This window comes from Trachurus trachurus (genome assembly GCF_905171665.1).
Source record: "Trachurus trachurus genome assembly, chromosome: 7".
NCBI classification, from domain to species: Eukaryota; Metazoa; Chordata; class Actinopteri; order Carangiformes; family Carangidae; genus Trachurus; species Trachurus trachurus.
Window position 1 is genome coordinate 1350384 of NC_139901.1, and position 18870 is coordinate 1369253.

General features: G+C 43.1%; 1 protein-coding gene across 1 annotated transcript; it reads left to right on the forward strand.

Moving 5' to 3' along the window:
- Positions 1–5332: 5332 nt before the first annotated feature.
- Positions 5333–17358, forward strand: sypa (synaptophysin a; the record flags this gene model as incomplete). Its single annotated transcript, XM_083975252.1, has 7 exons — positions 5333–5350; positions 9964–10029; positions 12512–12636; positions 13906–14104; positions 14183–14374; positions 14835–15050; positions 17275–17358. The coding sequence occupies 7 exons, from the start codon at positions 5333–5335 to the stop codon at positions 17356–17358; spliced, it is 900 nt and encodes a 299-aa protein (XP_083831378.1).
- Positions 17359–18870: the final 1512 nt, after the last annotated feature.

The following is an 18870-nucleotide window of genomic DNA, read 5'->3' on the forward strand; positions in this document are numbered from 1 at the left end:
TTTCTGTTTTACTTCACTCATTTGGTCTCAGTATTGTATTCCGCTAAATCTCAGTCTGAGCAGTGAGCCACATCATCGTGTACTCATACACCTGTGGCCAACATCAGAGGTGGAACCAGCACCTCATATCCTGATGTGTGCATCACCTCAGTCAAATTCAGCTCTGCAAGGAAAAATGTGCACAAAATCCTATTCTATGGGTGCTCTTTAATATTTAATGCAGAAAAGAGTCATTATTATGTTATTATTATTATTATGTTATGTTATTTTACTGAGGATGAAGTCTGAAAAACACAGGTTGTTTTAGGCTATATTAATGGAACTCACTTGTTAAAATTTTCACAATTTACATAATTCACTGAATTGTTTTATACTGAACCCCTTCAACACGTATCATAAAGCAGATATTTTTATTTAAAATAAAAAATATTAGGTTTATATTAAAGTCACATGACTTTACTGATTGACCGAAGTGAGTGTCAAATCAAGCAAGAAAAGCATGAAGAAACTGGAGCTGCTGAAAAGAGGCCCACAGACAGCGAGCATAATGAAGACGGTAAAAAGAAGAAAGCTAAATATGACAGCTATATAAAAATGTGGTTTCATCGCTGCTGGGGATGCAACAGCTCCAAATCTGCTGTGTGTAGTGTGCGGAGAGAGACTTTTCATCTGCTTATAACAACGTAAATAACACTCTGCTACACCGCCTCTCTGATTTTATAGATAAAAGATTTTTTAAAGAATAGACCACAGCACATGCTTTTTAATAGTTTTAAATCGAGTGCATTGATTTTATAGACAGGACTGCCCTAGGGCTGTGTAGCAGTGAAGGAATGACATACAAGGACGCAGATGACACAGCCCTGGTAGCTCACCTCACGGACACCCACACACAATACCAGCAGGAAGTCCACACCTGGTTCAAACCTTTGCTGAAAGTTCATTGGAGCTGAACATCACGAAAACCAAGGTGGTCTGCTGTGGGTCCATGGAGAAAACCCCAGTGGATCTGCTTCAACCACTCAGTATCCAGGGACACTATCTATTGACACACTGACATTTTGTTTCAATACGGCATGAATCAGTTGCTAAAACATATACGATGACATCATAGAGTCCTAACTTGGAAACACACCTCTCTAAACCCTCAGCTTCATTGCACTTCTGTTCCATTTACAGTTTCCTGTGCCACCAGCAACTTTCAGCCAGTAGGTTCCACGTAAAGTGTTGCGCCCTGATGTGGGGTCTCCTGACACAATCAGTCAGTACGTTTTGAAAAAAAACAAATTATTGCCTTAATCCGACTATAACTGGACAACTGAAGTGCAGGTAAACAGTCCAACTGAAATCGGAGTTGGAGAACTCCGATTAAGACACCCAGATAATGCGATTGGAATTCGATTTTCTCCGTCATGTATACGCCTTAGTCGGACTGAAGCTGGACAATGCATGTGCGCATGCACAACAGTAGAGACGGCACCAAGTGGAGCAGAGAAGCCGCCTGAATCCTGCAAAGTAAAGAAAAAAAACCAATGTCAGCGCCGATTCAATGCATTTCACACAGAGTGACCAGCAAGAGTGTTTTATTTATTTTTTTTAAAGAGAGAGGGTTAGGTTAGAGTTTATTATTAAGCTTATAAGTTGTTTATATTCAGTTTTTTACGAGGTGACAGAAAAGTCAGCAGGACGGGAGGCGTATTAACCCGCTGAAACAACGGGTGACGCCGCATGAGGGGCGGACCCCGTCAGTTACTCGATTTTCTCAGTTGCATGTATATTGAGACAAGGACAGAAGTCCGACTTGACGCCAAAATCGAATTTTGAGCATAGCTCGATTAAGCTCTGCATGTAAACGTACTGAGTGACTCATCACAGACAGCTGGAGTTGTCCAGGCCTCGCTGACCTCTAGGATAACAGAGGCCTTGTGTTGAACCACTGTCTTTTTTGGGGTGATTTCCACTTGTCCCACTTTCAAGAATGTACTGTACTCGTTTCCAGTAACAAATACAGGATTCCATTACTCCTCCTACAGGCTGAGAATGCAACACATATTTGTGGCTATCAATGGTTTTATGTTTACCCTAAGTCCAAATCCACTTCTGAGGACTGCTGGTGACCTCATCACACATTTGCCACAGCCTCCCCAGTAACACACAGGAGGGTTCTTCAGTAGACTAATTCCTCTGTTCCTCTGACACAATACTTTTTCTGTCGGATGTGGCATATGGTTCATCATCATCCTCAACATCAACAAGTCTGGCTGAAACTTCCATCATCATCACTGAGGCTTCTTTCACTCAACTCAAACTCATCGTCACAATGACATTATCTTGAGCCACCATTAAACTCTCTTCAGATAGGGATATTGCAGATGTGCCATATAGTCATTGTTTTGTTTAGATAATGGACATGTCATCTGTCTGTCAAATCAAAGTGCCTTTGCAAATGTGCTGTTTTCACCTTATCTTGATTCTGGTCCAGTGCATCAGTCTGTGTGCTGAGACACTGTCTCATGCTCAGTGATCTCAGCCTCTGAGAAACTGCTACTGGTCACCAGTTGCTGGTCTGTGGCTGTCCTGTAGAGACACATTCATTGACAGACTGACAAATCCTCATGATAATAATGTGTGTATAAACTGGCACTAAGTGTTGTGCTTCTGGGGGGACATTGATCCATCAAATTAACAAAATTGCAGTGTTAATGTCACATTTAGGAACCAATTTGTGTGTGTGTGTGTGTGTGTGTGTGTGTGTGTGTGTGTGTGTGTGTGTGTGTGTGTGTGTGTGTGTGTGTGTGTGTGTGTGTGTGTGTGTGTGTGTGTGTGTGTGTGTGTGTGTACATATGTATATATTTATATATTTATAGGCATACTCAAAACCAGGATATACACATGAAGGAAAGTCAGCTCTGATGAAGGCATCAGCACAGGCTGGAATTTGCTGCTTCCTCTTTCCCTCTTGCTTCCGGGCCCAAAGGGTAAACTGCCTGTATGAGGAGAAAGACATTAGCTTAATTATTCTGGAACAGGTTTTTGAACAGAGGTGACATACATAGTAACATGATGCCCACTGAAACAAATTCCAATCAACAAGTTGTTGACATGGCAATAAAGTATTGAAACTTGAAACTTGATGATGATAAATCATATGTTTATAAAACATATGATTTTTTTTGGCTGACATTATTGCCATGTTATTTTCTGTGCAGCTTTATGTATTATATCCCTATTATATAGCTAATAAACTTTACAAGATGGTGACTTTTTTCTTTTAAATTAAATTGAAATTTTGAATTAAATTTCTGAATATTCCTATAGGGTTTGATCATCTACTGGTGATCAAACCCTATGCTTTGCTAGCTGGCGCTCACCGTAATATTGACTTTGTCAGGGTTGAGGGAAGCAGGACCCAAATGCAGACAGCCACGATTCCAGTTTCAGTTGCACAAAAGGGGTTTATTTACTCACAAATCCATGGGGAAACACAGGAACATGAAGGCAGGAGGACAAACCACAATGACCCGACAAAGACAAAGGGAGACACTGAGGTTAAATACATGAGGGAACGAGACACAGGTGGTGCACATTAGGCACAAGAAGACAAGACAAGGTCTTCAAAATAAAACAGACAAGACAACAGGGTCATGACAGACTTTGGTGGTTTCTGAAAACCAGTGTTTAACCAACAATTCCTCCAAGGCAAGCAACTGACTGCAGACTGGTGCCTCAGCCCTGACCTTGTAGGCTCCTTGATGTCTTCCACAGCCCACTGCAGGGGCTCCACAGCTTAGTTTGAATTTAGTTTAGTTTATTATTACAGGACAGTGTACAATACCATTAATCAAATGAAGAACAACGAAGAGATGGTTGTACCAGATTTAGCCTCTAGGGCTCATTTCCATCTGTAGTCCCAACATAAAATACAGATCACAGTAAAATACAGGAGGAGCCCAGGACGCAGAACGACACATGTGAACACAGCTCTGCCTGTGACTCCAAAATTAGCTCGATAGGTCAAAATGATGAAAACAAAACAGAAAACACCCATATCTATGGTTTTCACAACCTATGGAATATGAGTTTTGACACTTGTATTGGCAAAACATGCACTTTTTATGTTCCCTATAAGCCTTAAAGTCTCAGCTCAACATGCAGCTCTCAACTTTATCAGGCGGAGTCAGGAAATTGCTAAATGCTTCAAAACCACTGATCAGCCTGATGAAACCTCAGCTCCATCTGCACCATCTGACTAAAGTGACAGGAAACAGTTAAACTACAGAGGTTCAACATCTGGAGTCACGTAGCCATATGTGTCGGCTTGAGGCCCCCTGCACACCCTCTTTCCTGTGTAATTGCATCATCTGTATTATAATTTGCTTTGTGTTTTGCAAAAGTCGTCCAAACATTTATTCATACAGCGCTTTACAAGATAAAAGGTACAAAGTTCTTCACATCAAAAGCATCAAAGACGCCTGAGGTTGTTTGCAACACGCCACGTGTGCCCAGGAGGTTCCTCTGTCGGCGTGCGTTAGCTTACTGAGAGAAGATCAGAGTGTGTGATGGTGAATCAGAAGAGAAGCTCTGAAGCTGCTGTTTTGATTGACTGTTGTGAGTGATGAAATAAAAGGGTGAAAAATACCTGCTGGGAAGTCTGGAAAACAGTGTTATTGATGACTGTACAAACCCCAACATACTATATTGCTGCATACTGACACGGAAATACAACTTTCCCCAATGATGTGCTTATTTGACAAAGAAATCAAAGACAGACAGTGACATTTAAAGTATCTTTAATATGTAAGTCTTTTCTACAGGGTGGGGGTCAGTTATTAGCCTATAATATGTCATGTGACCTGATGTGTCATGTGATCATGTGGTGGTGGTGACCTGTGATTAAATATGCAGTGAAAAGACCGAGACACTGTCACTTCCTGCGTCACGTGGCACGGTCAAAAGTCACCGTCATCACCGCACGTCAACGCATCCTACTACCATGATGACGCAATCATGACCCCCCCCCCCCCCGCCGACTATCCCAGTAGGAGTTAATCTGATGTGATGGAAGCCGTGTGTGTGTCTGATGCGTGTGCAGATGTTGAGGCTGAGGCCGCTCATTAACCCCTTCATGCCCTGTGTGTTTCACATCCAAAGCTGCTGTGAGCTGCTGTAGCTTTTGAGTCCAATTAATAGTAAATAAAAAATTAATGACGCGGGCACAGAGAGAGAGAGAGAGAGAGAGCCTCCTCCCACCGCCCCCCGTCATCCCACCGCCTCCCCTCCTCCTCCTCCTCCTCCTCCCTCCATCTCCTCTCTCCTCTCGACAGGCGACAGGATGGACGTCGTAAACCAGGTACAAACATTGAACGTTTCCCGTCTTATTTCTCATATTTCTGCCTTTTGTTTCTCATATCTGTATCCTACACTGTGTGTGGTTGTTGGGCCGTGTGTCTGCATCGTGTTTCGGAGGCCGAGCTGCCGGGGTTTTAGTGCGCGTCACCCGGTTCAGCATCCTCTCTGTGTGTGTCGGGGCCGCAGCGCGGACGGCCAGAGCAGAGAGAGAAAACAGACATCAGATCAGCTGATTGCTCTGATTCCGTGGATGAAATCCGACGCTGCAGATGTTTGTGTCGTTGTCACATCGGACTCATTAGACCGTGTTCACAGCTCAGGATGCCCGGGTGTAAAGGAGTGGGGATGGGGGGTGAGGGGCGGTGGGGGGGTCTGGGTGTTTTCTGTGGCGGACTGCGGGAAGAACGGGTCTGCTCAGCCCTGCGCACTGTCTGCAGGAGAAATAACCACATTAATACTAATGTTCAGTGTTCGTGTGACGAGACCAGATGTGTTTGCGTGTGTGTGTGCGCGCGCGTCTGTGTCTGTGTGTGTTTGTGTGGTTGTAAAATGGCAGCCGGAGGAGGAGGAGGAGGATTCCTCTGGATGCTGATGCTGATGTTGTTGTTGCGGGTCAAACCGGCTCTGGTTTTACATGTTCTCGTCGTTTTCCTGCGGATCTGCTGTCGTGTTCTTTTTTTTTTTACACGCCAATAACCCGGGTCTTCTTCTTCTTCCTCCTCCTCCTCTTCCTCCTCCTCCTCCTCCTCCTCCTCAGCATCAGCAGCAGCAGCAGCTGTAAGATGGAGACCAGCAGAGAAACAGTCCCTGTAATGTTAGAGCATCACTGTTTTTTCCTCTGGCTTATTCTGTTCCACCTTCATCAGGGTGGAGCTTCTCCACAGTAACAGAAGAGGATATTTATAGATACGATATCAGTATTTGGGTAGAGCAGAAGTGATATGTCGATTTTTTTATTTTATATGATTAGATCCGTAGCAGGTGTTTTAGTCAAATTAAGTAGCCTATAATACCTGCCGTTTGGTCACATGACAGGAAGCTGGGTGAAGTGCTGGTTGGACAGAAGGAGTCTGAAGATATTTTATCAACAAAACTATCTTTTATCAATATTGACAACATTTTTGTGGAATAAACTAATCATGAAAACACATATTTATATGAATATTACAAATGCAAGGACTGCCTATCTGTTTCTACATTCACATGTCTTTAACAGTCTGATCCAGTCTGGTTTGAGCTAACTTGGGGTCTCAGGGCCCCAGTCCTGGGTGTGGTCCTTCCCTACTTTAAGGTTGTGGAGATGATGAAACAGCAGAAAGAAGGAAGCTGTTAGTTATCTTTACTTATTTATGATCTGTCTTAAAAATCGGATCATTTAAGAAGACACAGTCTGAACTAATAACTCAATGAACTGCTCTTTTATCAATTCTTGTTGATTGAGTCACTCACACTGCGGCTAAACCTCTGCTATCACATCCAGAGTCCACATGCAAGGCAAGGCCATTTTATTTGTATAGCCCGTTTTTACAAACAGTTTGTCTCAAAGGGCTTTACATGGCATCACAACAACATCCTCTGTCCTTAGACCCTCACATCCACTGAGGAAAAACTCCATAGAAAACCCCTTTAATAGGGAAAAACTGGAGAAAGCTCAGGGTGAGAGACAGAGGAGGGATCCCTCACCGATGGACAGACGTGACATAGATGTTGACAAGAAAACAGTTTACAACACAGAATACAGTATGGGAAACATGGAAATATTAACAAGAGCTTCAACATGCACCATGATGTGTACAGAAACCATGTATGCTATGGTAGTACTGGTATTTATCTGATCATAAATAAACATGGTTCTGCAAAGTGTGTGAAACATACAAAAAAATGATCCTTATAGCCTTATTTCCATTAGCTCCTCTACTGTCTGCCCATACAGTCCATTTTGTTTCCTTCTCACAATGTTATATATAATATAACCATGTTACCTTATTTCTTTGCACTTGCCTATCTAATTCTTCTACTTTAAGTCTTCTACAGTGGTTACATAGATGTACATCAAGAATCTGTCTTTTGTTTATGATTTCACTGTGTAGGCTACATCCCCTCTCTGACCACCACCTCCACCTCCTCATCGTATTATGTCCCCAAAAACCTAGGTCCACATGATGTTTGAGCTATATGTCTCTTGGATACAAAGCACATCTTTCTCATTTTATTGATGTATTGAAAGCTTGACCTCTTGCAATAAGGCTTATAGTGCACAATTGTAGAATCAGGAAAAGCATTAATCAAAAACCACTACTCTGTGATAAGCCATCCTGGATGTAACACGACAGCTTATCACAGTCAAATCCTTTACACATCAGTAGTAACCACTCTAGTTTTTAGCCTTGATCTCTTTTTTTGTCTGTTGTAAAGAAACATTTACAACCTTGCCAATAAATGCCACAAAGCTGAACCACAATCATTTTTTCATTCTATGTAACTATTACAGGACTCGAATTCTGCACCTGAGACAGCATGGGGGACTCTCCTTTAATGTCAATGTTTGAGACTGACTGTTGAATCACTGTCATACCCTGCACTACCTACTTTACTTCTTCAGTCTATGATGTTTGTTTTGAACTTTCTAACTTTGGATTTCCATTGCTCTTTTCTGCACCCCGTCCTTACAGAATTTGAACTTGGAATAAGATGCACAGCCCCCACCCATACTATTGCCAGCACATCTTACACATCTGGGTCTTGGTCTTGCTATGCCCTATTCTCTGTGATTTAAGGCTTCTCAAGATTTTGGGAACATAGTGTATCGATGGGGAAATTTGTTCTTCCAGTCATTACTTTGTCTGAGATCTTCTCCTCAAACCAAAGAACTGACAGGCCACCCAACATTTTACCTTACCCTAGACTAATCTCTAAAGAAACTTCACTTATTATAGACTCATTTTCAATATTTACCCTGTTGAAAGGCATTGTCTTCATTGAACAACAACCTTCCCTTGCTTCCCCTCACTTACAGCCTCTGTAGTCTTCTTCTAGACGTCCCCCCTCCTACTCTAGTCCAATCTGCTTGATCCTGTTCCAATTCACTGGGCATCGTTTCAGCATTTTCATTTTCAAAGTTTGCCGCTCCACGATTCACAGGCGTCATTCTCCATCTGTACTGCACGATACACAGAGTGCCTTGCAGCGCTGCAAGTCAGGAGCAGCAGTGTAACTTCAAGCTCTGAGAGAAGCTGCTTCTCTTCGTAGACAGCGGGCAGAATAGATGCTACGCTGACTCAGTAGCATCTAGTGTCACAAACTGGTATTACAACACTGGACAGGTTTAATACAAAACCTAATTTTACTGTGACAGTAACAACAAGAAGCACTTTTACTTAGATTCTGTAACCACAAGGAGCAACTGTGTTGTGATACTGTAGCTGTTGCTGATACTAGTTCAAATAGACAATAGAATAGAGTAGAATGTCGTACTTTTACCTGTGATGTAGTATCTTTTTGTGTAATGCAAACCTTTATTTGTAATGCAGTCGGGTTACTCACACTGCAGTCACTTTATTTGCACTGCAGTACTTTTACACTGTCGTACTGGCACTGTTCCTGGAGTACCTCCAACACACACCTCCCTCTCTTCCCTGGTTACTGGTCCGGTCCGTCATACTCATCTTGACCACTAGAGGGCACAGGCTTCAGTTTAACCCTCCTGTTGTCCTTCTGGGTCAAATTGGCCCAGTCTGTTCCCTTCCTCCATCCTTCCTTCCTTCCTTCCTTCCTTCCTTCCTTCCTTCCTTCCTTCCTTCCTTCCTTCCTTCCTTCCTTCCTTCCTTCCTTCCTTCCTTCCTTCCTTCCTTCCTTCCTTCCTTCCCTTCGTCCTTACTTCTTCTTCCTTCCTGTTTTGATCCAACTGACCTGATCTGTTCTTTTCTTCCCCTTTTCATTCTTCTTTCCCTTCTTCCTTCCTTCTTCTTCCTTCCTTGAACAAATCTATTCCCTCCCTCCTCTTTCCTAACTTTTTCCCTTCCTTCTTTCCACAATCCTTCCTTCCTTCCATCCTTCCTTCCTTCCTTCCTTCCTTCCTTCCTTCCTTCTTTCCACAGTCCTTTTTTCCTTCCTTCCTTCCTTCCTTCCTTCCTTCCTTCCTTCCTTCCTTCCTTCCTTCCTTCCTTCCTTCCTTCCTTCCTTCCTTCCTTCCTTCCCTTCGTCTGTTCCCTATACCTCCATCTTTTTTTTCTTCCCCTTTTCATTCTTCTTTCCCTTCTTCCTTCCTTTTTCTTCCTTCCTTGAACAAATCTATTCCCTCCCTCCTCTTTCCTTCCTTTTTCCCTTCCTTCTTTCCACAGTCCTTCCTTCCTTCCTTCCTTCCTTCCTTCCTTCCTTCCTTCCTTCCTTCCTTCCTTCCTTCCTTCCTTCCTTCCTTCCTTCCTTCCTTCCTTCCTTCCAATCTTTCCCTTTGTCCTTCCTTGACCCAGGGGGACACAGGGGGGTTACAATGAGTCCCTGTAATCACAATCACTTCCTGTTGCTGAGAAAGGTACCATGGCAGGTAACAGGTCAGCAGTGTTGGTCTCTGCTCAGTTCACAGTAATTAACTGATGTGTGTCTCTGTGTCTGCAGCTGGTGGCCCAGGGCCAGTTCAGGGTCCTGAAGGTTCCTCTGGGCTTCATCAAGGCCCTACAGTGGGTGAGTTCATCAAACCAGCACCTGCTCCACAGCTCCAGTCACACACCACTATCACCCTGTGGTGTCTCCTGTCTCTACAGCTGCAGGACTCAGGACAACGCTCTGAAGCTCAATCTAAACAAACCTTTTTAATAATGTCCCAATGATCCTAAAAAAAAAATTCAAAATTCTTTGAAACCCAGCAGCAGCCTGAGGTCCTAATCAAAATATTCAACATGTTCTCTGAGCGTTCCAAACATGTTCCCTGAACGCTCTGAGAATGTTCTGAGAGGTTTTCACCCTGCGCTTCCGGGACTTCCTAAACCAGATTCAAACCAAAACCCTAAGAGGACCGGATCACATGTCCTCACTCTATCAGGTCTAGAGCTGGTCCTCACAAAGACGGAAGTACAGTCTAACACACTGAGCAGATGGTCACAGTCGGACCATCCCTGCTTGGCACGGTGTGTGTTTGTGTGTGTGACTGTGTCCTCTGTAAGTCTGATCATCAGTGATGATGATGATGATGATGATGATGAGGATGAGGATGGTGGTGGTGGTAGTGAGGGTTGTGGGTTTGATTCCTGCAGCAGCTCTACTCTGACTCTACAGATAGAAGTGATGATGAGTCATCATCCTGCAGACAATGACACCAACTCTGCTTCAACAGAACTGCATTTAAAATAGCTGTAACCAGAGCCTCAGTAGGCTCTAGCTACATGTCTACAGAGACAGGTGGTTTGGTTTTAAACCAGTAGAAACCTGACATAAACCTATATCAACCTATACTGTATCACCCAGGAAATTATAGATTCTACCTGCTTTCTATAATTATGTCACTGAACCGGAGCAGACCTCAGAACCATCTACATTTTCCCTTATTGACCTATTAAGGATAAAAATGCAAGTTTCCTTTTTCTGTTACTCACCGTGTGATCATCACAACCACAACTCTGTTTGGAAGAGGTCACACATTTTTTACTGTAACCACAGAAAGGGTGACCCAGTCACATGTCAAAAGGAAACACAACTGTGTCAAATGATCATATAAAGTATAAGTAACGGTTATGAATCATTTTATCCTCCCCCAGATGTTCACAGCTTCTTCTTAACTCCTCAAAACTTCAACCCTGTCAAGAGAATTTACCAGAAACTCAAATGTTACAAGCAGGTTACAGAGAACAATGTTTGCAGTTAAGCAGAAAAACAAAGATTATGGTCTCGTGGGCCTGAAAATATAGTTATCAAACTATCACTGATCAGCTGTTTGTCAATTGATAGATTAATTAATATTATATCCCTGGCTCACTGTGTTGTGTGTTGGTATTTTAACATGATATAAACGTCACTAGGAGGCTTGCCCACGTTCAGCCTGATTATTCTGAAAGATGGGAACCCCGGAGGATTCTGTTACTGCCATCTAATCAAAATCAAATAAATCACTGGCAGTGCTTTTTGTTTGATTTTAATTTTGAATAACATGTCCAACACATTTGTGTTTTGGACAAAGCAAATGTCAGGAGTCAGTAATGGTAAAGGGTTACCCATGTTTCAGAAACCTGTTTACAGACGCCATCTTTGGTGTTAAAGTAACATTGCGGAGTTTTTCGGCCTTAAAATAATGTTTCCAGACTCATTGCAATGGTAGAAAAATGGTTAATAGGATGAATGGTGCTGCCGCCGCAGCCTGAGCCGGGTCGCGTCGGCTGAAACTGCACTATGTAACTTCCCTGCACGGGTACGAAACACTGCCCCCCCTCCTCCCCCCTCCTCTCTGCGTCGAGGGAGAGACGTGGTGGGTAAAAGCGAAACTACGGTTCTCCTCCGGTCGTCGCCGCCGTCGCCCCCCCACCCCACACCCCCCCTCCCCCCCTCCCCCGACCACCCGCCACACAGTCTCCTTGCAAACATGTGGGAAATACTGTCGTTTATTAATGGGAATAAACGCTGGATGCGCTCGCTGTTAAGTTTCGTTTTCGCTTTCACCCCCAGACGATAGCGCTTCTCAACCAGATGGTGGAAGCACTGAGCTGAAACTCCGCAATGTTGCTTTAAAACCTTCAATGTTCAATTCTAAAACATGTTTTCAAAAGAAGACAACAAAATTTGTACTCAGATCAGTATTCATACACTTATTTCTTTAAAAGGATATTGGAAAGCTGACAAATCTGCCATTGCCTTCTGTCATATTTCAGACACGCTGAAGAATGTGCGTTAGATTAACCACAGTTATTCCCATGATCATTAACTGTTTTTAGTGATAGTGTAATACTCAATGTCTGCCATTTTCACACACAGTGACACAGCGTGAAACTGGTATCTGTTTTATCTCTAGTTTGGACAGTTGTGTAAAAAGTCAAGTCACATCTGTGCTGTTGATTTGTCAGTTTCTACGGTTTGGGGCAGAACCAGATTATGATCTGATCCAATTCATGGGATTCACATACATCTAAAGGTCTGCACTCTAGTGACTTACATTCTTCCATTGCTCCTCCTCCTCCAGTTCTTCGCCATCTTTGCCTTCTCCACATGTGGCAGTTACTCTGGGATGTTTCGGATGGCGGTGGAGTGTGAGAACCGGACAGACAGCGACCTGAGTATAAAGGTGGAGTTTGAGTATCCATTCAGGTAAGTACAATATATCAGTGCAATAGCTACATCATTACCATCCATCATCACCATCAAATCTACTAATGATTTAGAGAGAAAACACAGTCAGACCCCATGAGTCGGTTGATGGAAAAGAAAACCACAGAAGAGTTTGAGGTCGTTAAAGGGATATGCCAACATTTTTTTTTTTTTACGTGTCTTGCCTCACTCCCGAGTCCATGACCAGTCCAGCAGATAGACACCATCCTTTCAGCTGTGCGTGAAGTAACAAAGGGAGATAGAGCCGTATCACCCGTAATTAGCTTAGCTCAAACGCTGGAAGTGTATAGGTAGTGTTAGCCTGCCTCCACCTAAAGTCATCAGAGAAACTCTTCAGCAACTCTAAACGGACTGATCTTCGTCTCAGAGCTGACAAAACTCTCTGGTAAGGCATCTTGAGCGGTCAAATGCCGGTAACGGGACGAGATCGGTCAAAACGGAGGGTTTAAGCAAAGACGGTTTATTTTGGTTCAAGCTAGCTACATCGAGGGTAGGTTAGCTTCCTATTTCAAAGTAAAAGCACTTCTGTATGTAAAGAGCAACGGGTGTTTTATTTTGTGAAAGTAACCGGAAGTGCGTTGGTCACAACGGCTAGCGTGAGTAGCGCCGAATTCGTCCGAACAAAATTGTGAACAGCTGGTATTTAGACAAATTAATGACACACTGCTGATCTAAACGGCTACTTTCTCACCTAAAAATGTTGATAAAGTGATATATTTACAGAGTTTAGAGCTAAAATGAAATCAGCTTCTGACTGCTGCTTTCGGCTCGGGTAGGAGGCAGGCTAACACTACCCATACACTTCCAGTGTTTGAGCTAAGCTAATTACGGGCGATACGGCTCTATCTCCCTTGTTACTGCACACACAGTCGAAAGGATGGTGTCTATCTGCTTGTCATGGACTCGGGAGTGAGGCAAGACATGAAAAAAAAGTTGGCGTATCCCTTTAAAGGCAGAAAACTGAAAGTTCAAATTTAGAATAAATCACTCCAGATGGAAAAGACAAAAGATGTATGCTGTAATAAAAAAAGGACTGAAATAGTTAAGATTAAAATTATCTTGCGACAATAAGAGGGAACCGAAATATCTCCAACAATCTGGAACAAAAGGATTCATCCTCTGAGAACCATGAACATCTCATGTTGGTCTGTACAGATGCTGGAGAGAAGCTTCAGTCTGAACCTCCAACCTCACCATGAGTAGATGTTTAAAACTGAGACCGAACCAAAGTATTTCCTCTTCTGTCAGACTCCACCAGGTGTATTTCGACGCCCCCACCTGTAAATCCGAGAGCAAAGATCGTCTCTTCTTGGTTGGCGACTACTCTTCCTCAGCTGAATTCTTCGTCACCATCGGAGTCTTCGCCTTCCTCTACTCCACAGCGGCTCTCAGCATCTATGTCTTTTTCTTCGAGAAATACAAGGAGAACAACAAGGGCCCGCTGGTGGTAAGTCTGTGCACCCGCCTGACCGACTGCCCAGGTGAGCTGTGGTGGGAAACAACACTCATGCATTGTGTGTTTTAGGACCTGGGGGTGACCGGAGTGTTTGCCTTCATGTGGCTGGTGAGTTCGGCAGCCTGGGCCAAGGGTCTGTCTGACGTGAAGAGTGCCACTGATCCAGACAAAGTCATCACTATGATCGAGGCCTGCAAGTCCAAGGAGAACCACTGCCGTGAAGTCCACGACCCAGTCATGTCTGGACTCAACACCTCTGTGGTAAGCTCTGTGGTAACCTCCAACCTCATGCAGGATACAACCATCACACCAATAATTTGTTTATTAATTTGAGGGTATTAAAGTTTGCTGTCTTAGTAAAAATTAAAACTGCACAGATAATATACAAAGCAAAGAATAATTTACTCCCTAACAATATTCAAAAAATGTTTTAGGAAAGAGAGGGGAGATATGAGCTAAGAGGGAAACTTAAATAAAACAACTAAGTATAGGTGCAGTGTTAAGCTCAGTTGGTAGAGCACCCGCCCCATGTGTTGAGGCTAAAAAAGCCCCAAAAATAAAAAAAAAAGTCACTCCATTGTCCTCAATGTAAATCCATAATTCTTTGATAAGTTGTCACACAACCTTTTGCATGTTGGAAGAAGATTCATCAAATATCAGCACCAGTTAAAAGTATTTCTGTTATGTTGTGTGAAATGACCTTCACCCTCTTCTCCTCCAGGCGTTTGGTTTCATTAACCTGATCCTGTGGGCGGGAAACCTCTGGTTCGTCTTTAAGGAGACAGGCATCATTGCTCCCTTCATGCGAGCTCCTCCTCCAGAGGGGAAACCTGCTGCACCGGACGCCTACGCCCAGCAGGGCGCGTATGAACAAGACCCGTATGCCAGCAACCAGGGGGGATACCAACCCGACTACAACCAGCAAGGATACAACCAGGTGCCCCCTCAACCTGCCTCTGCTGCTAATTAAACTACCAGGAGACTTTGAAAGGAGTTTAGACTGTGATTGGCTGAGTGAGGCAAATCATGAAGTAGATTTAAACCCAGTTTACACCTGGCATTAAAGGGATAGTTCACCCAAAATTCAAATTTCACTCATTATCTACTCACCCTCATGTCGACTAAGGGCTGGGAGAATTTTCAGAGTCCTCCGTTCCTTCTCTGAGTTACGGGGGGGTCCGCGCAGCAGTATTTGTCCATATAATGGTTGTCAATGGATACCAACTTTCTTCGTCCAAAAAGACACACCAAAAAACATCCAAATACCTCCATGCTGCTCGTCTGTAATGTCCCTCTTGTATTGAAGCCCCAACATGAGAAATTGTTCCGGAAAAAATTAAATAAGTCTATATTTTAAGCTTGTTTGTAGCGGAAGCTCCCAGTGTCTCAGTTCACTGCTCTTCCTGTGCCAGACCGGCGGAACAATTTCTCATGTCGGGGCTTCAATACAAGAGGGACATTACAGACGAGCAGCATGGAGGTATTTGGATGTTTTTTGGTGTGTCTTTTTGGACGAAGAAAGTTGGTATGCATTGACAACCATTATATGGACAAATACTGCTGCGCGGACCGCCCCGTAACTCAGAGAAGGCACGGAGGACTCTGAAAATTCTCACAGCTCTTAGTCGACATGAGGGTGAGTAAAGTAATGAAATTTGAATTTTGGGTGAACTATCCCTTTAACATGCGTTTTCAGTTATCAGATTGTTGTTGGATAGTGCATGACCACATGAAAGTACAGGTGTAAACTCACACCCAAGAAAGGACGAGAGAGGACGGATTGTGATCCGATCGGCCAAACCACCTCCGAAGGAGTTCAGGGACGCATCGTGACCATTGAACACACGTGTAAACAGTAATCCTGTATCCACATACAACTACATGGGCTGAAATACTTCTACTATTCATTTTCTCATTACTTTTTTAATTTTCCCATGCAAATATATGATCAGATCTCAATGTGGACACTGGAGACGCATATTAATGCCAGGTGTAAATGCTATCTGGTCAAATTGTATCAAGAAAACAATCTGGAGAATCTCAAGAATCAAGAAGTGCATACTGTTGGAATCCCACGCCGAGCGGCCCTATCCTGCGTGTTATTCCCACCCTGTCTGCCTCCCATTTACTGTCTCTCTCTTGACTCTCCTGTAAAAAAAATACTGAATTTGGTTTACCTGGTCTTTAAAGGCAAAAAAGCCCCAAAAATTATACTTAAAAAAAAAAAAACACACAAAAAAAACAACCAAGTACATTAAAAAGTGTTCCTATGTGTATCTCTGTGGCTGGATGAAGCTGTGGAATAGCTCGCCAGAGGATCCCAAACAAAGCAAAAACATAACACTGTTTAAAAAGAAATGAAAACATAGTATGATAGAAAGCTATGAACAGGATTGATCATTTGGGATTTAACTGCAACTTTAATGCTGTTTACTTATTTTGGCTTCATTTGTTGATTATAAGATTTCTGCTACTTTCTGTTACACTGAAACCATAAAGAGCTCCAAAGGTTTAAAGGGATATTTCAACATTTTTGGCAAATTTTGCCTATTGCCATAATCCATATAGTCATAGCAGTAGGTGCATTACCTTTAATTGTCGGTGCAAGCTGTTTTTAGAACAGCGGGGCAGAGACATGAGCTACTCAGCTAACGCTACAGACGCTCATGGTATTTCTACGTTTCCCTCATCAAACTAAACACAATCCAACAACTCCAAAACACTCTGGTGGACAAGTTGTGACCTGCACATTCACCACACTATGAGATAATAACGAATAATTATGTAACATTATGACACATGAAGCAAATACTTGGAACTACTGGCTCTTTTTAAGTCACTCTGCCGAGCAGCCGTGTCTGGAATATAGTTCCGGCTACGTATTTGCCTTGAAAACAACTCTGTATTGTAACATTCCATATTACCTCATAGTGTGGTGAATGTGCAGGTCACAACTTGTCCATGAGAGTGTTTTGGAGTTGTTGGATTGTGTATTTGATGAGTTTGATGAGGGAAAGCCCTGACATACTCAGTGCGCTGTGAATCTCAAGAATCAAGAAGTGCATACAGGATTAAGAAGTGGAAGTGGATACAGCCACAGCAAACTGTTACTGTGAGACTGATGCACACTCACTCAGTGTGTTGTTATCTGTGTCTTCCAGGATGCAGAGTACGGTCAGGGGCAGGGGCAGGGGCAGGGCTATGGCCAGCAGGGGGCGCCAACCTCCTTCTCCAATCAGATGTGAAATGACAGGAAGCAGGTGAGTCCACTTCATTCATCAGTTTTGGTCATTGAAGTCCTTAGGCTGATTTTCAGATTTACACCGACAGTGTTTCCTCCTGTTTGGTCACAAGTACAGGGAACAGCAGAAAAGAAATGTCACAGTCCAGATACACACTCCAGTACCAGAAGGTTATTATGGTTTGCAGCAGAGGTGGTTTGAAAGATTAGGTCTTCAGGGGAGTCCACAGAGAACAGGAGGGTCACTCCAGAATTACAGTTTTTCTCAATTGTTGAGACACATGTCTTGAAACCTTCCATCCTTTTCTCTAAGCTGAAAACACAAAACCCATTCACAAAACCTCTGACTCTTCCTAAAACCAAACTATTGCCTCAAAACAGATCAAACAGCTCAAAACCGAACATTGTTGTCCAATCAGACCCAGAGTCAGTCAAAATGAAAAACACCACTGAACAGTCATTACACACAACGTAGAAAAAAGGAAAACACAATGCTCAGATCATAAAGCTGTAGAAATAATCTTTATGTTCAGAACAGGTAAATGTACAGGAAAATGCATTTTGCAAAACAAAACAAAATTCCTGTTTAGCACTTGTAGTAAAAAAAAAAATGAACTGAACTGAACTGGCTTAGACTGGTTTCTTCACATCATTAGCCACAAGTGTGATCAGTTTTGATGGAAAAACACTGTTTTTATTTGGACCTAACCAACTTACGCATCCCTCCGGCCCAGGGTTAGCGCCTGCTGATCAGCAGTTGGTTAGGTCCAAATCAAAACAGCGTTTTTCCTGCGAACAATGGAACTGTATTTTTTTTTTTCAGGTAAAACTTCTTTTAGGCCACGAAAATAGGCCATTTCTTTGGGTCTGTTCACAACACTGTATGTTGTAAATCTCTGGGCAGGGCTATGGGCTGGCGTTGCTAACGGGAGGAGTGCAGAGAGTCTTCTACTGCAATTAAAGTACTTAGGGGCTATTTGTAGATCATACAACCCCACTTTTAAAAAATGCTACTATCCCTTTAAGGTTCTGCCAAAAGGGCGACCAGTCCAATAAATGGGTTGAGGTGCACTGAGGATTTGGTTCAGACAATAAGGTTTAGTGTTTTAGCATTTGAGAAAAACTGTAAGACCACTCTCACTGTTTCTCTAACAATTCCCTCCATGAGCAGCACCTGGCGACAGTGGCAAGAAAACCAAGAGGCACAAACCTCACGCAGAACTGGAGTCGGGGTGGATGACAATCTGACATGATCTTCTTTATAACTGTGACTGAACTATTCTATGTGGCTAGTAAAAGAGTTGTGTGCCTCAGAGGAAACAGTTTGTCCAGTCAGGAGAGATCACAAAGATACGTTTAGGTCACAAATTAATTCCCGTTATTAGTCAATTAAATAGCGAGGTGAGACTCAACATGTTTTTGTGTTCCTCCACAGGAAGCCTCGGAGTGAACAGAGAGTGGGTCGCCTGCAACCTACCCACAATGCAACACTCCTGTCTCTCTGCAAAGTGAATGG